The sequence below is a fragment of the Pisolithus orientalis genome, assembly GCF_024613125.1.
Source record: "Pisolithus orientalis strain OTSU chromosome Unknown F5J12scaffold_15, whole genome shotgun sequence".
In the NCBI taxonomy this organism is placed as follows: Eukaryota; Fungi; Basidiomycota; class Agaricomycetes; order Boletales; family Pisolithaceae; genus Pisolithus; species Pisolithus orientalis.
This window is the reverse complement of record NW_026260796.1, coordinates 301,657-323,566: the sequence shown is the minus strand read 5'-3', so window position 1 is coordinate 323,566 and position 21,910 is coordinate 301,657. Positions and strand designations below refer to the sequence as shown.

Sequence of the window (21,910 nt, the reverse complement as noted above, 5' to 3'; positions counted from 1 at the left end):
GTTAGCAGGTGGAAACCAAGGGACTTACCAAGAACAGTGAAATGCATAAGAGCTGAAATTGTCTTTTTTCATTTCAGGAATTTCTTTGCTGTAGACAGTATAAATAGGACTTCCATCATTGTGGTAAAGAATGTCTTACACATCTGGTTTTCCTGTGCTATACCGACAAGCATGGGGCATAAATCATCCACACTTTCACCATGCTGCTGGAAGGCTGCTGCAATGTGTGCAATAACAGCATTTTGGACACCTGATTTCTGATATTTTCTGACAATCTCTGTCAGATCCTGCTGCAAATCCTTTCTGGCATTAGCCCCATCCTTGACCTGCAACTGGAAAAATAAGCATTCAAAGACAATTATACAACCTGTAATTATGAGCTTCAGATTCAAGCAGCATCAAAAGAGATATATACCAATGCCATGTTCTGCAAGTGCCTTCAGGGAAGGCTGACTTGACACAGACAATGTAGGGATGGAGATGAAATAGCTGTCATGTTTGATGGATTGCTATGACCAACCAATTCAACACATCATAGACAGCTAAGGGGAGGAAAGGAATTGGAACATACCACCTGAAAATACATCAAGAGTAAAACAGGAACCAATGTTAAAGTAGGAAAAAGAGTGACAAACCAACTGTAAAACATATGGGCAATGAATGAGTGTGGGATGTGGAACAAACCATACATTCTGGAAATGGGTTAAAATTTGTCAGGATTTTAGAAGAGATATGACAACTAACATGCTGAGAGAGATGTAAGAGAAGAAATAAACAAAGGGCATACTCCAAGGGAAGATTGTACTGACATCCTAACACAATGTCTCACCAATATTGTAGAGATTCATGCACTGATCAGGCTCACCATCTATTTGATGAGAAGACCTTATTAAAAGCATGCTAAATGGACAATTTCCATGGCACTCACTCTCTAAGACCCATAGGCCAAAAGTGAAATAGTGAGGATCATGAATATATATCATCCTCTAGCAGACACTGAGACAACATCACTCACATCCTATGAATGCAAATGCAGTGGGGTAGGAGAGAAAATCACATTCAGCAACCATACAGGGCCACCACATTTCATCTGTCTACTCACAAACTATGCATGCAAGTCAAGCAAAGCAGTGGCAAATGTAGTCAGCATGCATCCACCACCATCCACCATGACTCCACTCACAAGCTATGAACCCCAGTCCAACAGGGTGGGAGTGAACATGTCAGCATGCATCCACCACCATCTGCCATGACTCCACTCACTTCCTATGAACCCCAGTCCAACAGGGTGGGAGTGAACATGTCAGCATGCATCCACCACCATCTGTCATGACTCCACTCACAGGCTATGAACCCCAGTCCAACAGGGTGGGAGTGAACATGTCAGCATGCATCCACCACCATCTGTCATGACTCCACTCACTTCCTATGAACCCCAGTCCAACAGGGTGGGAGTGAACATGTCAGCATGCATCCACCACCATCTGTCATGACTCCACTCACTCCCTATGAACCCCAGTCCAACAGGGTGGGAGTGAACATGTCAGCATGCATCCACCACCATCTGTCATGACTCCACTCACTCCCTATGAACCCCAGTCCAACAGGGTGGGAGTGAACATGTCAGCATGCATCCACCACCATCTGTCATGACTCCACTCACTCCCTATGAACCCCAGTCCAACAGGGTGGGAGTGAACATGTCAGCATGCATCCACCACCATCTGTCATGACTCCACTCACTCCCTATGAACCCCAGTCCAACAGGGTGGGAGTGAACATGTCAGCATGCATCCACCACCATCTGTCATGACTCCACTCACTTCCTATGAACCCCAGTCCAACAGGGTGGGAGTGAACATGTCAGCATGCACCCACCACCATCTTCAATGAGTCAACTTACACTCTGCCAATCACAGTCAAACACAATGGTAACCATCATCTTCAGCATCAGTTATACTGGTACTTGCAGAATTTCACACACCTCCTATAACCTAATTAGCCTCTCATTCACCCAAAACACTGGTTGCTTACAAATGGGAACCATGATCCAAGGGCATATGCTAACTCCCCCAAGTCAAAATGATTCAGCCCCCTCATTCATGCTTCTCTTCAGTGTCCTTTCTGTAGTTAGCACCCTGTAGAACTTGATTTTTACCACTCACTTCATTATGGCAAATTCCATGCAGAGCCCCAAGTTTGATTGCTGTGATGATATAAGCAGTCCTTGCAGCCCTTCCTCAGTCAAAGCATTTGCTGTGCATTTCAATAGCTCTTCACAATCTGCACTCTCCTGTTCCATACCTGGAGAGACACATGCCAATCCAGTTCCCCTAATCATGACCTACTTACCAGTGAGTATCAGGTAGCTTTGAGGTGGAAACTTCAGTTCATTCAGCCACCCCTTGATCTTTTCAAGGCAGTCCCTTTTGCAGCTGTTTTTCTACCCCTGGTGCCTCTTTCATTGCATCATCTACAGTTAACCCCCTTCTCATAAGCTGCTGCACCTGCATCAAGATTTAAGGTGTCTGCCTTTGTTAGTAGCACAATCACAGGAACTGCACAAATCCTCAATCTTTGTATGAAGTGTGATGTGATATTTGTGTACACATACCATGTCCTGAATCACACTCATTAAAGAACTTCCTTTCAGCAGCCATGACCATCCTATGGCTTTCATTCAAAGGAATGCAATACCTAAATCAATCACAAAGACCAGATCAGTAGACTCTCAGTGGCACTCGTCAGACATGTCCCTACCAAATTGCATGCAGTCTGTTCTCCAGTTTGGTGGACTTTGCTTGATCTGTAACAAACTTCTTCATCTTATCAAACTCTGCCTCGCTCCCCGCCTCAAATCCACATGAATCATGGAACACATAGCGCGGGTTACTTTTAAACACTAGCTCATCTTCAATGTTATGGTAGCCACGCTGCATAAGTTCGAAAGTGAGCACCATGTAATTTCACATGGTGGCCTTACCCCCAATGAACCCTGCACCGCCCTAGTATCAACCTAGCGGAATGACATGTTGACAGATACAAAACACATAACACACCCACATACCTTCTCTCCAGTTCCATCAAAGATCTCAGGCTGATCCGTAGTGTTACAGACCCGCTGTAAAACAGTTGTTTTACCCGCATTTGCTCTGCCCATGACGAGAATGCGAAAACGAGGGATGCGATCAATCTGCCTTTTGGCCTCAGTAGGATCTAAGCGATAATTTAAAGCTTGTGTAGGGTCGACTGAATGTGGGGCAACATGAAGGAGTAGCCTCAGTGGGAATGGCAACTAGTAACACACCAGCATTGTCACTCGGAAGTTGAGAACGCCGCAGCGAACGCCACCAGGAACGAACAGAACTCGGCGCCATCGCGATGTGAAGATGAGAAAACAGGTGTTAGGATGTCTTGAGCGGTAAGCGTGCTACGACTGTTGTGGACGATGGTGAAGTACGAAGGGCAAGGTACTGCGGATTCGAGTGGCGTTGAACGCTCAACGTGCCTATCTCTAGTGCACAGCCTGACACATGTGTAAACTACGACCACCAAGTTCCTGTTGGGCCGTCCCATTTCTTCTCGTCGTCTGACCGAGTCCCGGTGATCCATTGGCGCAGGAAAGACTCGACCATCAATCCTGCCTTGTTATCTTCGATTGCTCATAGCAACGCCATGGGAGCTCGCCCCATACTCTCCGCGGTACCAAGCCAGCTCGGTAGGTGCAATAGTTATGCTGGTGAAATGTACTACCGATCTTCTCAGCGGCTTTGTGTTTCCATGCTCGCCCCGTCCTCCACACCAGACACTGTAGCACAGTTGGGTTTCCCCAGCTCCTCCCTCCAGGATTTGGTTTCCAAAAACCTTCTTCCACAATACTCGGTCGTGCAGTTGGGAAATCCACAAGTAGCATGTCTCTTTGTTAACCCACCCGAGTATTAGCACGAGGAGTATAAACAATCATTGACCTGACCAAGACGCCCGCACAATGACGGGGTCAAGATCTAAACTACGCACCGACTTGCTACGACTACAACCGTTGGTGGTGTCGACAATGACCATCGTTGAGCATTCCAACTCTATTGTCACCCTCTCACAATTACAGGACCCAAGCTCCGTTTCTAAAATGCATCACCAGTGAGTGCTGCGTTCTGGCTACCGCCTGATCCCCCCGCCTTACCTCCACCCAGTCGAGATCCTATCCTTCACGCTGTGGGTGACTCCAACTGATAGCCATGGAAGTGGCGGACCCTCCGGTATAAAATTTGCATGATAATCTAATGGGACCACTATCAATCCCCATGCCATAGTCATTCATATGCCACTACGCAGTTTTCCAGCTAAACATCAATAGAATAACTTTTAGAGCACCTGCCTCGGTGCTCCTTCCATTGGTGGACGGTTTTGTTACTCTCTGGGAGGCGAAGACAGTCCTAAGGCCACAGATACATATCACATTACCCCTTCCCCACATACTCATATTCCCTCCAGAGCGACTTCATGGGAGTCTTACCGTCGGAATCAAGTGCAGGGGCCATCAGAGCATATCGATTGTACTCACTGAGCATTTCACATAATGAGAATTGCCCAGGCTCGAGTTCTCGTCGTATCTTTGGTGTCAGGATACACAACGAGTCGTTCATAGAGTCGACTGTATGCCAAGAGGACATGTCCTACATGCTTTGCGAAAGACTTCGCCAGAGACTCAGCTTTTTGTGTTTCGGCGGCAATCGCGGTGTGCTGTGTCGTATGCACATGCGGGACAGTTTTGATAGTGAGTGGGTGAGAGCTGGACTAAGAGCACGGCTTTCGGCAATGCCGAGCGGCTGAGACGGTGAAATCCAAGACGGAAGTGTTGCTGCGACGAGTTTACTCAGCTTAGCTCCTAGTTGGAGACGCACTGCGCCTGGTTATCAGCAGCAGCCGATGTAAGACGAATGCTAGATGCGGGAGCGTACGTATAACTATGTCACGTCCCAGACGAATGAGAGAGCCTGCTATGGAAACGATACAGCGAAAATCGCAAACGAGGAGACATCGTCGTGGTGGGTGGTTCCCGATACCATTTTACAGAGCAAAGACCAGATACTCCCGAGGTCGACTGAACGCACAGCAGCGACCTGCCATTGGATATAAGAATGACATTGACTAAAGCGTTTTAAGTGATGACACTCACTCTGTCAGAACAATGCTTCGCGATCAGCTGTAGATAATGGTAATGTTCTTTCAATTCTGGTGAACCTCCGTATAGGTGAGGTTGATCGGTGAAGGCATCGAGGCAGCACGTTACGAATGCTTGGTCCACTTTGAGAGTTCCTGTGGTGACGTGCTACCGAACCCTGTTACTTATAATCAGAATAGGAGCTTGATACAGACCTTGAGGCCGGGAGCCAGGGCTCCTCGAATTCCTTCTCCCATCACACCGAGGAGGTGCATCAGGAAATTAACACTAGTTCGAGAAATTCGCAGTGGCGGTGAGGCCCACTTGCCTCATCCGACGGGCGTGGGAACTTTCCCCGAACGGTCGGTCAGGCTTGCACAGAGCCCCGGTGACGTCATGCTGTCACCCCCCTCGGCAAGCTGGCCGCGTCGGCACGTCCTCCGCGACGGTCCGACCCATTTGGCAACTTCGTAATTGCCGCACGAGGCAACCGTCGTCGTCGTCTGCTTTCGATCGCAATCAATGGTATATATTGGAGGGAAGGGCTGCCGGCCCATGCAATTTATGTTAGTAAATGGCAATTGCCATCTCTTGATTGATGAACTTTTGAGCTTTGTGTAGAGAATGTGTATTATGGAGAATGTGTAGGTAGAGTATCTACCACTACACCACAGTATGTTGAGTAAGAAGTGTAAGAGACGATGCAACAGTGAATGATATTTTTTATATTAAAAAAGAAGGATAGCTCATTGCTGCTCTGCCTGGCAGTGGTGCTCCCCATCCCCATGATGCCATTTGCAAGCAGCTATGATGGCATTGAGGAGCCTCAGCAGCACTTCTGTAAGCTCAGAGGAACACATCCTCATTCCCTTGGAACCTGGAGAGCCAGATACAACTGTCAGAGACACTGGAGTAGGACAGATTAAAGTAGTATGTACTCATTCAGAAATTCAGTGGCCATGACCTTGCACTGGTAGTGCTTAGTGTTGAGGCACTGGCACTTACCATTGTAGTAGTGATGGGGCCAGTCCTTGAGCAGAGTGTGCAGGTTGAGCCATGGCTTGCCCTTTGTCCAGTGGCACACAATGTCCTTCCAGGAGTCTGACCTTGGAGTGTGTGTCCTGTCTGCCTGTAAGACAGGAACATCTGGGATGAGCAGTCCCAGGGGAGTGGCAGAGGAACTCAAGTGGCTGTTGGTCCTCTCAGGTCCACTGTGTGAAGTGAGGGACTGCATCATGGCAGAGACATCCAGGGATAGTTGGATGAGGTGCAGCAATATGAGCAGCAATGGTTGTGAATCATGTGGCTGGGTGGCCAGAATGGACTGAACTGTTGGAGGTGGCAAGATTGTGCTCCAATACTGCATGGATGAGCATTGATGGTGCTGACATTGGTGGGCTGTTGTGGATTTTAGTTTGGCCTTCATGTGGTGATGGTGAGGAATGGAATGGACTCACCATCTGTCACAGCATCGCCAGTGCCCTGACATGGCACCATTGGTGCAGAATATGAGTACACACCAGAGGCAGCAGATGTCAAGGCCAGTGCTGTGACTATGTTGCTCATGTTGCCCAGTTTTTGGTGAATCTCCCTTACATCTGCTGACATTGCTGCTTGTGAATGAGACATTTTTTTCACCATTGAGTGCAGTGCCATGATGTCATGCTGTTAGTGCTGCATGGGCCATGTGGAGTGCTTCTGTAGATGCTGGCTGGATGAGTGCAGCTTCACCAGCAAGCAAGTCCTCAGCTTCCCATGAGATCAGGCCCAGGGCATCACTGTGGTTGGTTTCATAGCAATGAAGTTCATCAAGCAGGTAACACATCAGCATATCATATCATGCTGTGTGTGTGGTGTCAAGGACAAAGCAAGAAGTGCTGGTTCACTCCAACACACCCAGATAGGAAAGAACACAAGACTCACATGTTCACCTTTGGCCCACCCCCCCCACCATTGGATATGCATGAGGGTTCATCACTGCCCCACTGGGGCATACATGAACCTGTACTGCACTCCTCCCTGATGGTAGCAATGTGTGGAGAACGTTCCAGGAATCCCAGCACCTGCCACTCCCTCATCAATCCACTTCTGAACCATATCATGGGAGAGTGGTTCACCTGGCTGCAGCACCCCATTCACACTGATGGCAGGAAGAAAGAGGAAGTCATTGTCAGCCATTGGTCAACCAAGATGGACAATCTTGGTCCATCTCATCCAGAAAACCAGGTGCATGAAGACATCACATGCTTTGCCTGTATCTGGGTGTGGATAAACCTTGTAGTGATTACCTATGGATACATGCCATCAAAAATGGACATCAGATGTGAGGTAGTGCCACATCATGAAGATGGGATTGAATGTACTTTGTAAGTCAATTTCCCTCATCCCTTTGTCCAACTTTCTCTGCCACCCCTTTCAATTCCTCAGGTGCACCTCAAAGTACACACCAAGGTCATTGATGGTGAGTGATCCTTCCTCACCTCGAAGGTACTTCAGGAACACATTATCTACAGCAGTCCTGTCAAGTTTTATGTCCCCACACTTCAGCCTGACCAGTTCATATTTCCTATTGTAAATTGTCATCATCGACTTTGGAGGTAAAGCCACATGCTAGCTACCTGGTCCACAGCATGAATGCAACAGCAGCACAGGCCAGCTGTTCAATGTGCCATGTGGTGGTTAGTTTTGTCTTCACATCTGTCACCCACTTGACTAACAGTGGCACTGAGGGTTCTGAGTGTGTCATCACTGAATGGATGTACTGCAATGGGGAGTCGAGGGGACAGCAAGAATTGGACCAGGCGAGGATCATGTCCAGGTACTCCTTCTTCATGGCACCAGAGTGTGTGTGCTCAGATCCTTGAGAATTGACCTTATGCCAGATAGATGCTACAACATCATCCACCTCTGCCAAGCACACTGGATTCCCCTCCCACCACTGGCATTCACTATTGTAATGCCAGGCCTCACAGAATGTCCCACCATCACTATCAGGAGCATCTGTTTTAGTCACTGGCAAAGGTAGAGTCATGCGAGACATATGCCTCATCCCACATCAATTTAAATGCTGCTTGAACGCTGTTGATTGTACTCTGACTGCAGTTCTCCTGGAAACCCTTCCACGAAGGGTAAAGGGCCAGGGCCTTGTCTGAGCACTGATTTGGCATGCACTCGAATGTGTTCTTAAAGTCTGGATCACCATACACTTCCGAGCTCAGGTCCCCACTGCCAACATGACTTGGACTTGGAGACAGTTGCATCCCCTCCACTGGAAAGTGGCTCTGTAGCCATGACTGTGCCTGGCGGACATGCCTGGCATACATTGCCCTTGTCTTGGCTGCTCGAAGGTGAGTTTGTTTGCCAGCCTCTTTGATCTGATGAATGGTGTGTAGGCTGGGCTGTTCTTTTGGAGAAGACGCCTTTTCCCTCCTCTTTCTCTTGTCAGGGGAGCTAGGTAAGGCAACACTCTTTGTCATTGACACCTTCTGTCTGACCTTGGCATGTACAGGATGTTCATTCCCTCCACAAGTGGCCTGAATGCAACCAGCTGGTGTGTGGGAGTTGCAAACGAAGTCAGTTCATAGTGTAGCTGCACTGTCAACTAGCTACTATTTTTTTCAGAATCAATTTGGTGACATCATATTCAGTGTGAAGCCCTCAACAACCAATGTGCACAGGAGTGCAACAACAAAACTGGAACAGTAATTAATATAATGCTAGTAATACATCATACACATAGTTATGAATACCCCTTTCCCCATCAAGTCAGTGACACCCAGCAGCTTCCATCAAAATCCCCACTGTTTCTCCTCCAATGAGTGATGCCAGGGTGCCAATGTCAGTGTGGTTGATACCATGAGGAGCGATTTCCATGGGTGTTCTACAATGGGTCATGAGGTTGCAGAACAATGAAAAGTGGCAGTAGTTCAAGTATGAACCACCAAATTCAATGACTCCTTGCACTTTCTTCATGATTGCTGCATGTGCAACTGCAATCCCAAGCATGTTGGAAGCTTCAATGCACTGGCTGTTCAAGTATGTTTGAGTAAAGTTGACATCTGGAAGGCAGATCACTGCCTTCAAGTTGACACTGTCAGTCTCCAAAACCTGCTCCTCTCGTCTTGATGCTCCCCTCATCATACTCCAACAAAAATATGAGGTAGGGACACTGCGCAGGCTGACCAAGTTCAATGTTGTGTTCTTGAATTGGCAGAGGAAGATGTCTTCTTCGACTGTACCCTGCCCATTTCTCCAAGTTATCTTTGCTCCAGACAATGAAGAGGTCCATCTTGAAGCTCCCAGTGATGTGGCCAGTGACCACAGCAAGACTCCAATCAATCTTTCTGGCATGGTTGAGCACCAGCCAAAGGTGCCATGGTGACTGAAGGTGGAGCTTTGACTCGATTTCCTTGTCTGGAATGGTGAAGAAAGATTTGATGAACATGAAGTCTTCTTCAATAATGGTGGACATAGGGTCATGGTCATACCAAATCCACAGAAAGTGAAAGTGTTTTGATATTCATAGCAATGTTGATGATTTCTTTCAGATGGGGGATACCAAGCTTAGCATTTCTGTTGTATACACCAGCATGGTGGAAGGCATTAAGAGTCACTTTGAGTAACTGGTTCAACTGATAGCAAAGAAAGATTTCGATGAACATGGAGTCTTCTTGTCCTGGGCCATGTAGGATTCCAAGTACACACATCAGTAAACCACTTTGTGTGCTGGCAGTCCTAGGGAATCTGTCCAGTGCTGGACAGCTCTGGACAGCTCTGGCCAGCAAAAGTGATTTACTGATGCAGAAGGCTGAAAGCATTTTGATATTGGTAGCAATGTTGATGATTTCTTTCAGACAGGGGACACTGAGTGTAGCATTTTTGCTGGACACACTGGCATAGTGGAAGGTGTTGAGAGTCATTTGAGTAGCTGGTTCACCAATGGACTGGGCAGCAACAGTACTGCACATCCCTCCAGGGTTAACCAGAGTATGGTTGAACTTTGCACCTCAATCTTGTCCAACACCCACTCAACATGCTTCATGGTTGAGGTGGAACTCTTCCAATATGTGGCAGGTAGCATGTGTGGCTCATACATGCATGTGGAAGGTCAGTGAAGCATTTTCCTGCACTTCCCTGCTGACCTCTCCATGAAGCTGGTGGACTGCATCAACAGTGTAGGCTGGTTCAAGGTCACTAGGCTTGCAGTGGTTGATGTGGAAGACATGAACAAGCCACTGTCATTGTCCATGAGATCAACACAAAATGAATGTGAAGAACCAAAAGGTGTTTACCAAACAGCAGGTGATGCAAATGTGAACATCTCCATCTTCAACAATAGGGGGGGTGCACATGTGCTCCATCAAGAAGTACCCTGACAAAGACAATGCAGACATGATTTTTGCTGACAGAGGTGCATATGTGCTTCATCAAGGAGTACTCCAGTGAAGACAATGTGGATATGATTTTGGCTGACAGAGGTCTATACATGCTCCATTGAGGAGTACCCTGGCAAAGACAATGTGGATATGATTTTGGCTGACAGATATTTGACATCAACAGGCATGGGTGGGGGGGTGCAGAGAAAGCCAGGGAAGGGGGATATGATGTGACAAGATGTCATTGGGTATAGTTTGCCTCCACTGTCTTGATGGTGGTATCGATGAGACCTTCTTGACCTGGCTGTGGCATGGAAAAAGTACCCCCCTGTGGGGGTCAGACTGCATATGTATGAGTTCTCCACAAATCCCCTTGCCTCCAGGCTGAAGTCATCCTTTCCAGTGAACCAGAGAGTAGGGAGATGATGGGGTGCCCCTTTGGGCAAAAGTATGTATGGCAGGTCGATCCATATGAGGCGCAGAAAGTTGGTCAGGTGCAGAAGGCAAATGAGGTAAGGACAGTTACCTAGGAGATCTCAGCGAGCTATGACTGGGTTCATAGTGACCAAGGTAAGTCAAGTCAACACCTGGAACACAGATCACTGCCTTTAAATTGACACTGTCAGTCCCAAAACCCTGCTCCATTTTCATCTTGATGCTCCCCTCATCATCCAGGATGGTGAAGAAGGATTCGATGAATGCAGAATCTTCAGCTCCAACTCCCTGTCACTGAGCCTGAATGTGTCGATCCTCTGGTGCATGATAAATGCATCATGCATCCCATCTTCTCTGTACATAAGCTGGATGAGGTCACCCAATGAATTGCAGCACTGTACCATCATAGCAGACATCAGCCTGTCTCCACCATTTTGACAGCAAGCTTGATAAGACCTTCTCAACCAGCCATGGCATGGAAGAAGGGTTCCTGCCAAATGGTATATGCTTTCCTCCTACACTCTGCTGCCCTACACAGATGGACACTGGTGCAAACATTGATATTAACCTTTGGATCCTGCAGTGACCATTCACAAGCAAGGTTAAGTTGACACTCAACCATACCTTCAAAATTTTATCTCACCAACTGAACCTAGTGCATATTTTGATCTGTGACCATTGCAGAATTGGCAGTCATAGGGAATGAGGTAGGCATATCATGGGCAGTCTCCAGATATAGTATGCAGGAGGGGTGAATAAATGAGATGGAGGATACCAGAGTGGGGAGACAGCAGGACACATGCAAACTGAGAAGACAGATTACTTGCATTCAAGGGTTTCCAGGGTTTCCAGCAAACTGTGAGAATTGGAGGATGATGGGGCAATAAACTGACATTATCAGTTAGAAACAGTGCACTCACTGAAAACAATGCCCACCTGAACGCTAATCTCTGGTCCATCAGATCCCTCCCAAAATTTGTAGTACCCAGCCTCAGGAATGAACTATGATTTCTTTTTCTTTTTTCCTTTCAGATGCATGAAGCCAATGAATACACCTCTCTTTGGGTAAAAGTCAGTATGTATAATGAGTTGAACCTACAGAATTACCTAGGAGATTGCAGTGAGCGTGACTGAGTTCATAATGATCTGGGCAACAACACAAACCAAGGCAGCAGGAGTGATGTGAAGGCAGGCAGTCAGCAAGTTGAATCTGGAGGACAGAATCTGATATGTCACATTCACTTGGGTGGGCAGACTGGCAGTAGCATGGAGCAAAGCACAACAGGCAGGGAAGTAAGCAAGGTAGACTCACACAGACATGGTGATTGTGCCACTCACAAACTGATACAACACTATAGAAATGTGTGCTAGGCAAATGAATAGTCCTCATCCATGAGACCAGTGACTCCAGCTTTGAGATGTGGTGCATCTGCACCACCTACCAGGTCAATAACTCCAGTTTCATGAGGAAGGTTAACTGTTGACTCCACCAAATTGGGTCTTGAGTATTCTAACATGACTGCTGGCATCTCTATCTCATATGCAGGTGATGGATCTGTGTCCACTGGTGTTTCAAGTGGCAAACTTGGCACAGAGAGCTTGTATGACTTGTCAGAATGGCTCAGGACCCAAAGGTTGTGTTGCAGCCACTCACTATCAACATTCCCTGGCAGCTGTGGATGGTGGATGATGAGGTGGGGTGGGTGTATTCAGCACAATTGCAAGACTCACCTGCAGAAGTGCATGCATGGCTGTGCCAGCATGAGCATCCCATCAATCTGGACCAGATGGTATCTGGTGACCAGCCAAGGCACTGTGAACAGAACTCTGCCAGTGATGCAAGATCAGGCTGACAAGACCTCACAATGGCAATGGGGGGATGGCAACCCTCTGATCATGAGGTAAGAGGTAACAGATACATTGCTAAGATCAGTGGGGTCAGGGAACTCAATGCATTCCTCCACAATGATACAGGCAAGCTCATGGTGCCTATGTCCAAGGAGGTGTTGAGGATCCATTTGTAGTACCTCACAGATGTTGTTCGCACCACCTGGCGACGAACTCTGTAAACTCCATGAACTGAAATGTGATAGCAGGCTTGGAAGAGGGTCTTTCCAAAGCCATAATTTACCAATCAATGGGCAATGTCTGTGCTGCACCACTGGCAACCTGTCTAATGAATTGAATGAGGATGCTGCCCAATTCAGGGGGCTGAATATGGCACTTACCTCACTATCTACACTACTCATCAGCATAACAAGGAGGAGGTCACCCCACTTGAGGCCAGTGCAATTTTGCTAAGGTGTCAGATGAATAGAGTTGCATGTCTTCATACTTGCCAGATGGTGGGATGCCACTATTTGTGGTAAGCTAAATGACCACATGTCCATGTTTGAACTGACCTACCTGTGAATGATGCAAGTCAGCACCAAACAGCAGTGCATTGTTGTACAGTGTCACCATGACATCGACAAGGGCTGCATGACTGGAGGCAGGCAAGGTTCTGTCTCTGCCTCCCCCAGAGCCTTGTGAGCTTTGTTAGCACCTGGTGGCATGTACAGTTGATGACTCACCATGTGCCAGCTGAAACCAAATGCCATCAATAGCTCTTGAAAGCTGCTGCACAAGGAGGGGTGGATAGCATGGGTGCATGATGTCTTTTCCCCTCTTGAGCTGAGGGCAGTCCAGCCCATCAAAAACAAAGTATGGTTGGAGGGGCATCTGAGAGATGGAAGCAAGGTGATGGAAAATCATTTGTATTTCATGCGACCATCCTGTGCCAGCTTGGTGCCATGAAAACATGTTAAGCAATGAATACATCCATGCACTAGTGGGGCTTGTGAGGGATGAAATGGACCATACAAAGCAGGTGACTAACCTGGCATTAAAGCCCACAGTGAGCAACTGGGCACCTGCTCCACCACCACATGTGCCAAAGTTCTCAGTAGCAAGCTTGCCAAGTGTACATTGTCTCACTGCAGGAGCAAGAAGCTAATTACAGTTAATGTGGCCATGTGAATGAACAGCAGAGAAAAAATTACTCACCAGCCACAGTTCAAGTTCCCACATGGTTTTGGAACATGGTGGAAGACTCATTGGGAGGTTGAGGAGTGTGATGATGTAGAAAGCCAGTTGATGTAGGGCAGCGCCCAGCTGACAAATAGGTTGGCATAGTTTACTTGCCAGTTTAGCATCATGGTGGATGGTGCATCACAAGAATAGATATACTCAATGCATGAGATCTATGTTTCAAAACTTATGAGTGGAAGAGGAAGGGAAGGAGTTGACAATGCAGCTCACCAACTGATTGGTAAGTGCAAGGACAGTCTTCAGGCCAAGTTGAACCTCCTGGTCTTGAAAGTCTTGAAGGGGACCAATGATCAGCTCAAGAATGGCTGCATAGATGTTATGTCCAGTGCCAAACTGCCCAGTGAAGGGAATGACCAACAGGCTGCTCACCAGACCCATCCAATGGAACTGAATTGACCTTTCGAGTGATAGTGATCTGTCAACTGGGCAAAACATTGGGATAGGCTTCACTGACAAGTACTCACCAATGGCAGTGATCAAAGAGCATTGAGTGTTGAAGATGGAGGGCAAAGGCAGGTAAGGGCTCCTGCTGCCATGCACCCCACTAACCTGCCCTAAGTGATTATGTCAGTGCCCTGGACCCAATAGGCCTCGAGGCTGCAGACTGGTTTGAGCTGCAAAGTGCTGGAAAGCAATTGTAAAGTCCTGTAAAGTGACTTTGTGGTGGGATATGAGTATGCACCTTTGCATCCAGGCTGGCCCCATTTGCATTTTTGAACCAGTGAAATTAGCAAACCAGTTGACAGGACATGTTGAAGCTCATTAAGGCCTGGATCCCATGTACTCATGATGGCCCACTAGGAATTATGGTATTACAGTGGCAGGGTCCCAGGTGAGGTGTTTTGTAAGTACGCATTTAGGCAATTCACACTGGCATGCAGGTACATGCAGAACTGATGAACACATATTGTATATACACTGTGCATGAAGTAGCAGTCTACTTTCCTGCTATTTCTTCCAGCCAGATGGCCCCATCTGTACTGTAGCAAGTTGATGGTCACCACAAAAACAGACTTAGAGTTGTAGGGTCTGCTGCAATGCTCTCATGAAAATGTTGTAAATGGAGGTCTGAGTGCCTGAGCAGTGGAATCAACACTGTAGACATGACATCACTTGTTCCAAGTCAATCAATGACACCCATGCAACCCTGCAGTCCAATGCCAGGCAGGAATGATGACTAAATGAACATTGGACATGCTGGACACTGAGTAGTGCTGAACACTGAGTGCTGAGCAATCACAATCTCCACACAGGAATTCAAGCACCTCAAGCCGCTGGGTCATCATATTCAATAAGTACAGCAGGCAGTACACATACTGTACTAATATTATACTATGCTATGAACCATGACTGTGGTCTGCCAAGGCTGGGGGGTCTAAGTGACATCAATGTCAAGGTTGCATGACCCTCCACTTGGATCCTGTTTGGAATGTAAGTCCATTTTCCACTAACTGCTAACCACCATTGAACATTTTGCTTCTGTGTTGTGAGTCAAAGTGTGGTTCAGTGGTGAAAACCAACCAAAACCAACACAAAAGACAAAAAGAGCAAGTGGTGGTGTGCCTATGTGGTACCTAGATGGTAGAACCTGTGCTTTGGGAGGGTTTTTGCAAGCTACAACACTCAAAGATGAGTGCTGAGGGTTGGGGGTGCTCCTGATGAAGAAGAAGCAGGAATGCAAGAGAATGCAATAGGGTAGACTGCTGTCAGCCTACAGAAGGATGGATGATGACTTAATTCAATGTCATAAGCTGCACTGAGCTCAGGGAGGGCTTGGAGCAAAGTATATTGATGATAGACAAGGATAAGTGAAGTAGATGATAGTTAGACCCTTAATAAAGTCTCAACTATCAAAGCTGCTGAATGAATTACTGAGTGATAATAAAATGTGAGCAAGAGGGGCTCTCTATGTCTTCTTTTTTTGCTATCTAAGTACAGTGATTTATATACAGTACAGGGGTGTTGCCCTTGGAAAACAAGGTGCAAACACTTGGTAAGTGATTGGTAACTGATGAGAAAGGAATGTAAGCAATGGGTAATCATCTTGGAAAGCATTGGTAAGCATTGGTAAGGATTAGCAAGCCAAAAAGCAAAGAATCAGTAAGCAAAGTCAAAAGATTGGTAAGTATTGGCAATAGGTGAGTCAAAGACAGTCAGAATGTCAAAGTATGAGTCAAGTAATGTCAGGAACTGGGAAAGCACACTGGAATTGCATTAGGGGGAGGCTGTGCATGTCACATCTTGAAGAGATCGCTTCTAGGCCAAAGTGGGATGACAGAGAGGCAGCACTGATCCTGATGCCTGATATAGTACATCCAAAAGTGGACAGGGTGAGTCAGATGTCAACAGGTGTCAAGCTTTGGGGGTCTGTGGGGTGACAGGAGCATAGGGGATCGCAACTTTCCCCCCCAAACCATCCTCTCAGTGAAGCAAATAGAAACTTCATGAATGAGGCTCTGTTGGAAGAGAGGATGAAGGGGGAGTGTCTTCTGCTGTATCTTGCAACAAGGAGGCAAGATGTGCATCATACTCATCATGGATGCAATCAGGGAGAGTGGAGAACAGTAGATTATACTGTAGCTGTTGCAATCTTGGAAGAATGATGGACAAGACCTGGTATGAAGACATTGCAGGGAGCAGGGAGGAAGGAATCCATATGCTTCTTGGACCAGAGAGACTGAAATGACCACATAAGACCTTTCCAAGCGAATGACAGACCTGAGGTGCAACCAAAGAATGTCCTCCTAGAGGTCATACTGACAAAAAGAATGTGCTGTCCAAGCTGGATGGGCTGAGAGGGCACAGATGAGGGTGGGATGTACCAGGATGCTTCAGGACAGAAGCTGGTAGGAACTCCTGGTAGATATATGTAGCCATGGTCCCCTAGCAAAGGGGACAAGTGAAATGATTGATGTAGAGGCAGCCATATCAGAAGAAGTTAGTGAAATGAGCATCTTTTGGAGGGAGTGCTGTAGAAATGTGTGGAGTGTGCAAATCCTTTCCAATTCTGGAAGGTAAGATCACATGGCTGAGCACTACAAGCAAGTGTGGGAATGGTCTTGGTATCTGCAGAAATGGCAGAGATATGCCAACAACTGGAATGCTGTACATGGGTGCCTTAAGAATTTTAGCCAGTGCTTAACCTGCTCCCTTTCTTTTTCTCTGGCACTGATGACTTGTTCTTGTGTGAGGGATGACTGCTGACATTTCTGGCTGTCCTTCTTCACATGAGGGCTATGGTCTTCATCTCCATTCATCAGCTGTATCCATGTCCACCTCACCAAACACCTTTGGTGTGTGACAGTGTCCTGACACCATCCTGCATGATCAATGATGCTGGTGTGATCACAAGCAGTCAGTCACTCTGAATGGCCATCCCCACTGCCAAGGGCAAGCCATTGTGGCTGAGTGGCTGACTCAAAATTTGCAGTTCACATGCACCACCACCTGTGAGTTTTCTGGAATAAATGTACTTTACTATTTTTGACTTTTTTTGTGACTTTTTTTTCACTTTTTTGTGACTATTGTGACTATTTGTGACTTTTTGGGAAGGAACCTACTATCTGTACTTTTTTTTGACCATATACAGCATTTTGAAGAATGAAAAGAGAACAGAATCTATTGAGACAACTAAGTGATGATATATCTAGGCCAAGAGGACTAGAAAATATCTGAAAATTCAGAGATATTGAGCCATTGGTGTGATGCACACTGTCTGAGAGAAAAATCACAATATCTCTTTGGAACCTCCATCAATTTGAATGTATGTGGTATCTACTGAAAGCTATGAATTAGGTGATTTGAACGAGACAACAATAAGCAAGAACAGTGCAGCCATGCCTGCAGGACATGGGTAATGATAGTAGATTCCTTCCCAAAAAGTCACATTAGTCACAAACAGTTGAAAATAGTAAAGTGCTATTTTCCTGATGAGTACAAAACTGTTTACAGACAGTTCCTCTGTGGCTTTCACAACTTGCACATTGTAAGGATTCAGTCTGATGCTGTTGACTGTTTGGTTAGATGGTGAATTCCCAGTGACAGATCTACAGTAGAATACCTCATAATGCATCATAGTGGGTCTACCAAAAAGCTATGCATTAAGTTTGTTATGCACAAGGCATTGTCACACTTTGTTGCAAATTTCCTAGATCCATTACAAGTCATTAGCATACCTTAATAGGAGCAGATTTCCCATGCTGCCTTTAATGACTTGTAATGCCACCCACTTTCCATGAACATGCAGTTGAAATCATGTGTCATCTCATGATTATGACTTTGATAACTCATTATTTTACCTAATCATGGTATTATATTGCTGTGGCCTAATAATTACTTATAATGGCATGACAATGGCGAAGAGCCCATAGCAATACCAGTGGAACTCATCACAATGTATACTAACCATTATTATTTATTAATATTTTGATGATCCATTGTTATTTCATTTTGCCTTGGTACACTCATGACAATGGTTGAAATTCCATTCGGAAATCACTACTTATTGATGTATAGACAAGTGGTAGTAATAATTGGAGAGTTCTACCTAATAATGCCAGTGGTGCAAGTGGACATGCAAAGCAGACAATGAGTGACCAAGAGCAGTAAGGGGAGGAAAGGACAGCAGCTCAATGTAAGTATGGGGGTCATTGCAATGATGACACAAGGATGAAAGCAAATGCATATGCTGTCAACAACCATCAGATCATAGCTTACAGTGTAATTAAAATACTTATGAGATTAGTGAACCAATGGGAGTGGTGATATGGGGTGAATGGGATGAGGAAGATAGAATAAGTGTTGCACAAGAGGCATTCATAGTGCATTGAGCAATAGGACAATGGAGCTGGCATTGACACACAATGCTGTCACTGAGTTGTCTGGAACCTTGAAAAAAGTTAATGTCAGAAGTAATAATAGTGTCATGGGGGAAATGTACCTTGACCCTCAAACCCACTCCCCAGGTGACAGACAATGACAAACAAGCATGATGAGGTGGATAACAGTGACAACACTGTATGACAATGCAATGAACCAGGACAACAATGTGGGAGACAACAAGGCATGAGAAGAGGGGTGAGTCACTTATAATATAGCCAGCAGAGTTTGAATGACTTAGAAGATAATCAGATCAGGTAATTCCAGAGGATGATGGTGATGATGTATGATTGCAGCGAATGAACATATTACAAGTAGATCTATGTGACCTTGAAACATGAATTGCATCTAATATAATGGGATGCAAGCTAAATCAAAGACCATAGAACATATAGAAACCCAGCACATAAGTGACACCTGGTACTGCTATTAATTCAAACCTTTGTCTTCTTCAGTTTTGAGGACCTTGTAGTGGTAGCATGGTGACCATGGTGGGTGGGTTCCAGACCTGGTTCAGTAGCACAAATATCAGTTGTAAGACCCTTGGGAAACACCTCAGGAATGGCTGGAATTGCCTTTTGAGTGGCTGAGCTGTGCCAGTGACTCATGACTGGAATTGCTCATTGGGATCAAGATGTTTCAGCCTCAGCTGGGCCAGACATGTTCATCTGACCAACAGCAATGGTCACTGCTGACACCTCAACACCACTGTTTGAAGTCAGCTGCCCAATTTAGATAGAAGGGGATGATCAACAAGAAGCACCAGAAATAGTTTGAGCACTGAGATCAGCTTGTGCAGCAGTGACACTAGCTGGACGAGAGTGAGGGGGATTGAAATGAGTGACCAAGCCAGCAACAGGTGATGGAGCACAAGAGACTGATGACAGATTGGAGTCACATAGATCTGAATCACAGCCACCAGGGGCATTGGGGTCATGCAGTGTGGAAATGGGTGGGGTGTGACTCTCAGCAGGGTCAATGTTGTCAAGGTTGTCTAAAAATTCATCTTCCCAAGTACACAGCTGCTCCATGTTAGCAAATACCTCAGATTTGACATTTGCCAATTGAGACCCCTTCCCTGAAGACTTCCTGGTTGAAGAAATTCATTGTGCTGACAGCCCAAGGAGATGCTTTGAAAAGCTTCTTGAGGTAGAAATCATATTCTGATCAGTAGTTGACCTGTGTTTCTGCACCAGTAGCACTTAATTCAGGATCATGTGACAATAGGAATTGAACCTTGGTATGATATTGATGTCAGTATGTACTAGCACAGTGACCATGGACACCCTCACCAAGATGCAGGCACCAGCAATCAGGCCCTCAGTAATGCTCAGCACACCCATCTTCTGACCCCTGGCTGGGGGCTGTCCACATTTGTTTTCTGCAAGGATTGATTTTCCAAACATCAGGACATGGATAACCTATGGGCTGAAATCAATTTTTGAATAAGAGTGGCACTGAACCATGCATGCTTACCTTAACTAGGATGGGACTCTTCAAGAAGCCTCCAGTAACCATCTGCTTAGGATCTGCAAAAAGAATGGGTACAAAATGGGTGTATTCTCTGACTCCATCCTTCTTCAAGAGCACCAGGCATGCCTTGTTGTCCTTCTTACAAGTGGGCTTTCCAGTAAAGAGATCTAGTGAAATGTTATATGGAGCAAATAATGTGCCAGCACAGTCCTTGATGACTTTGAGGAGATTGGATCTCTCCTGACCATGCACTTGTATGAACTTAAAACAAATTAATATGTTAGTGGTCACCAAGGTTGGAATTACATGTACCACAGAGCCAAATTGCTTGTAGGTTACCATTGACTCATGTAAATCCATGGGAATCATCTCATAAAGCTCAGTCAGAGTGCCCCTTGAGCTTCCCATCCTGTGATTTCCACCATGCTGGATCATGTCAATCAGTATTGGGATTCAGAGTTGCTGGGAAAAGGCTTTGAATGATGAAAAAATGATACAGTAGGAGGTATTTCTTTGCTTCTTGCTCAATATGAGTTGTGAGGCTGTTTGACTTGCTAGATGTGTTCCTGGACCCCTTGGAATGCTGGCTATTGGCTTCAAAGAGAGCCTTCCTTGTCTGGTGCAGTTCCTTGTGGCATTCGGTGTATGCTCATTGCACAACACTGAGAGCCTAGCATTGTGTCAGCACTAATGCCCAGTGACTCATCATGAACAAGAATGTATAAATACATACCACTCACAGCTCAGCAACATCAGCTTGAGGTCCAGGAACATGAGTAAGTCACCTGTGCTGTTCAGTGTCACTGTCCAGGTCTTCCAAGTTGGTATTGTCTGTCCTTTTGTCAAGGTTGAAGTCTTCAGGACCTCCATCCTTGGCATCAGAGTTAATGGCATCATAAGCAGCAGTGGGTGCCATATCAGTGAAGGAAATGGATGTCAAGGATCAGAGGAAATGGTAAGACCACACACAGATGGTTGCAAACCTTTGCAAGCCTCCCTTTATTCTCCTTATTAAGGGCCACAGATGCCACAAATCCTGATGGAGGTTGACACCTGCCAGTTGGGTGCTCTTAGATGAATATGGAAATTTTGAATAGTACAAAAAAAAGCAATACATACATAGTAGTAGCCTCAGGGAATCCACATGGCAGACCAGTCAGCAGGTTGGATGTCAGTGGTTGGACATAACCAGCTATTGAGCCAGTCTGAGGACATAATAAAGCATGATTTGACAATGCCATCAGCAGTAGGTGACTACAGTATAAAAGTTGCTCACCTTAGTCCCTTTTGATATGTAATTGACCATGTGTTCCAGGGATCAATGTTGATGTGGTACAAATCACAAGTGAATAACTTATATGTGATGATGCAGGGTCATGGCATTGTCACATGAATTGACTCGACATTAACTTGAATCTGAAACTGACCTTTTGGGAGCTTTTTTCTTGCTTTCTTTCTGGTTATAATATTACAGCTGTTTTATTCTGTTTGTGTAATG

The 21,910-nt window shown here is 46.0% G+C and overlaps 8 protein-coding genes across 8 annotated transcripts; all 8 read right to left on the bottom strand.

Moving 5' to 3' along the window:
- Positions 1 to 289: 289 nt before the first annotated feature.
- F5J12DRAFT_112699 (uncharacterized protein) lies at positions 290 to 938 on the bottom strand. The gene is made up of 4 exons (XM_051737993.1): positions 866 to 938; positions 745 to 812; positions 572 to 692; positions 290 to 509 (listed from the first exon to the last, which is right to left on the bottom strand). Exons 1-4 carry the CDS (start codon positions 866 to 868, stop codon positions 399 to 401), a joined length of 303 nt encoding a protein of 100 aa, XP_051599718.1. The 5' UTR covers positions 869 to 938; the 3' UTR covers positions 290 to 398.
- A 1,481-nt stretch (positions 939 to 2,419) lies between these two features.
- Positions 2,420 to 3,504, bottom strand: F5J12DRAFT_112624 (uncharacterized protein). Its single transcript, XM_051737992.1, has 6 exons — positions 3,308 to 3,504; positions 3,068 to 3,249; positions 2,984 to 3,016; positions 2,761 to 2,933; positions 2,615 to 2,697; positions 2,420 to 2,558 (listed from the first exon to the last, which is right to left on the bottom strand). The coding sequence occupies exons 1-6, from the start codon at positions 3,375 to 3,377 to the stop codon at positions 2,470 to 2,472; spliced, it is 630 nt and encodes a 209-aa protein (XP_051599717.1). The 5' UTR covers positions 3,378 to 3,504; the 3' UTR covers positions 2,420 to 2,469.
- A 688-nt stretch (positions 3,505 to 4,192) lies between these two features.
- F5J12DRAFT_833165 (uncharacterized protein) lies at positions 4,193 to 4,554 on the bottom strand. The gene is made up of 2 exons (XM_051745802.1): positions 4,376 to 4,554; positions 4,193 to 4,324 (listed from the first exon to the last, which is right to left on the bottom strand). Exons 1-2 carry the CDS (start codon positions 4,478 to 4,480, stop codon positions 4,199 to 4,201), a joined length of 231 nt encoding a protein of 76 aa, XP_051599716.1. The 5' UTR covers positions 4,481 to 4,554; the 3' UTR covers positions 4,193 to 4,198.
- A 359-nt stretch (positions 4,555 to 4,913) lies between these two features.
- On the bottom strand, positions 4,914 to 5,492 carry F5J12DRAFT_112746 (uncharacterized protein). The gene is made up of 3 exons (XM_051737994.1): positions 5,377 to 5,492; positions 5,177 to 5,329; positions 4,914 to 5,120 (listed from the first exon to the last, which is right to left on the bottom strand). The coding sequence occupies exons 1-3, from the start codon at positions 5,434 to 5,436 to the stop codon at positions 4,998 to 5,000; spliced, it is 336 nt and encodes a 111-aa protein (XP_051599715.1). The 5' UTR covers positions 5,437 to 5,492; the 3' UTR covers positions 4,914 to 4,997.
- A 1,643-nt stretch (positions 5,493 to 7,135) lies between these two features.
- F5J12DRAFT_721224 (uncharacterized protein) lies at positions 7,136 to 7,339 on the bottom strand (the record flags this gene model as incomplete). The annotated part of the gene is made up of 1 exon (XM_051741299.1): positions 7,136 to 7,339. The coding sequence occupies one exon, from the start codon at positions 7,337 to 7,339 to the stop codon at positions 7,136 to 7,138; it is 204 nt and encodes a 67-aa protein (XP_051599714.1).
- A 1,587-nt stretch (positions 7,340 to 8,926) lies between these two features.
- Positions 8,927 to 10,080, bottom strand: F5J12DRAFT_905733 (uncharacterized protein; the record flags this gene model as incomplete). Its single annotated transcript, XM_051748700.1, has 4 exons — positions 8,927 to 9,041; positions 9,186 to 9,400; positions 9,435 to 9,613; positions 9,957 to 10,080. 4 exons carry the CDS (start codon positions 10,078 to 10,080, stop codon positions 8,927 to 8,929), a joined length of 633 nt encoding a protein of 210 aa, XP_051599713.1.
- Positions 10,081 to 12,338: 2,258 nt separating this feature from the next.
- Positions 12,339 to 14,548, bottom strand: F5J12DRAFT_783010 (uncharacterized protein; the record flags this gene model as incomplete). Its single annotated transcript, XM_051742800.1, has 13 exons — positions 12,339 to 12,569; positions 12,626 to 12,644; positions 12,703 to 12,798; positions 12,836 to 12,861; positions 12,891 to 13,050; positions 13,103 to 13,140; positions 13,200 to 13,268; positions 13,378 to 13,496; positions 13,545 to 13,798; positions 13,850 to 13,962; positions 14,017 to 14,124; positions 14,272 to 14,458; positions 14,526 to 14,548. 13 exons carry the CDS (start codon positions 14,546 to 14,548, stop codon positions 12,339 to 12,341), a joined length of 1,443 nt encoding a protein of 480 aa, XP_051599712.1.
- A 5,558-nt stretch (positions 14,549 to 20,106) lies between these two features.
- Positions 20,107 to 20,772, bottom strand: F5J12DRAFT_892965 (uncharacterized protein; the record flags this gene model as incomplete). The annotated part of the gene is made up of 4 exons (XM_051747618.1): positions 20,107 to 20,175; positions 20,232 to 20,360; positions 20,416 to 20,673; positions 20,725 to 20,772. 4 exons carry the CDS (start codon positions 20,770 to 20,772, stop codon positions 20,107 to 20,109), a joined length of 504 nt encoding a protein of 167 aa, XP_051599711.1.
- Between the last annotated feature and the right edge of the window lie 1,138 nt (positions 20,773 to 21,910).

What these genes read in the sequence shown, in the direction of transcription:
- F5J12DRAFT_833165 (XM_051745802.1), bottom strand. Translation starts at nt 4,480, where the DNA reads ATGAGTATGTGGGGAAGGGGTAATGTGATATGTATCTGTGGCCTTAGG. An exon ending in CCAATGGAAGGAGCACCGAG is followed by an intron (nt 4,325 to 4,375) that starts GCAGGTGCTCTA and finishes AAAACTGCGTAG; the next exon opens with TGGCATATGAATGACTATGG.
- F5J12DRAFT_112699 (XM_051737993.1), bottom strand. An exon ending in TCTTACATCTCTCTCAGCAT is followed by an intron (nt 693 to 744) that starts GTTAGTTGTCAT and finishes ACCCATTTCCAG; the next exon opens with AATGTATGGTTTGTTCCACA. An exon ending in TCTTGATGTATTTTCAGGTG is followed by an intron (nt 510 to 571) that starts GTATGTTCCAAT and finishes GGTTGGTCATAG; the next exon opens with CAATCCATCAAACATGACAG.
- F5J12DRAFT_112746 (XM_051737994.1), bottom strand. Translation starts at nt 5,436, where the DNA reads ATGCACCTCCTCGGTGTGATGGGAGAAGGAATTCGAGGAGCCCTGGCT. An exon ending in CCCTGGCTCCCGGCCTCAAG is followed by an intron (nt 5,330 to 5,376) that starts GTCTGTATCAAG and finishes AGGGTTCGGTAG; the next exon opens with CACGTCACCACAGGAACTCT. An exon ending in CGAAGCATTGTTCTGACAGA is followed by an intron (nt 5,121 to 5,176) that starts GTGAGTGTCATC and finishes ATCCAATGGCAG; the next exon opens with GTCGCTGCTGTGCGTTCAGT.
- F5J12DRAFT_112624 (XM_051737992.1), bottom strand. Translation starts at nt 3,377, where the DNA reads ATGGCGCCGAGTTCTGTTCGTTCCTGGTGGCGTTCGCTGCGGCGTTCT. An exon ending in AACAGACTGCATGCAATTTG is followed by an intron (nt 2,698 to 2,760) that starts GTAGGGACATGT and finishes TGATTGATTTAG; the next exon opens with GTATTGCATTCCTTTGAATG. An exon ending in TGAGTGTGATTCAGGACATG is followed by an intron (nt 2,559 to 2,614) that starts GTATGTGTACAC and finishes GGATTTGTGCAG; the next exon opens with TTCCTGTGATTGTGCTACTA.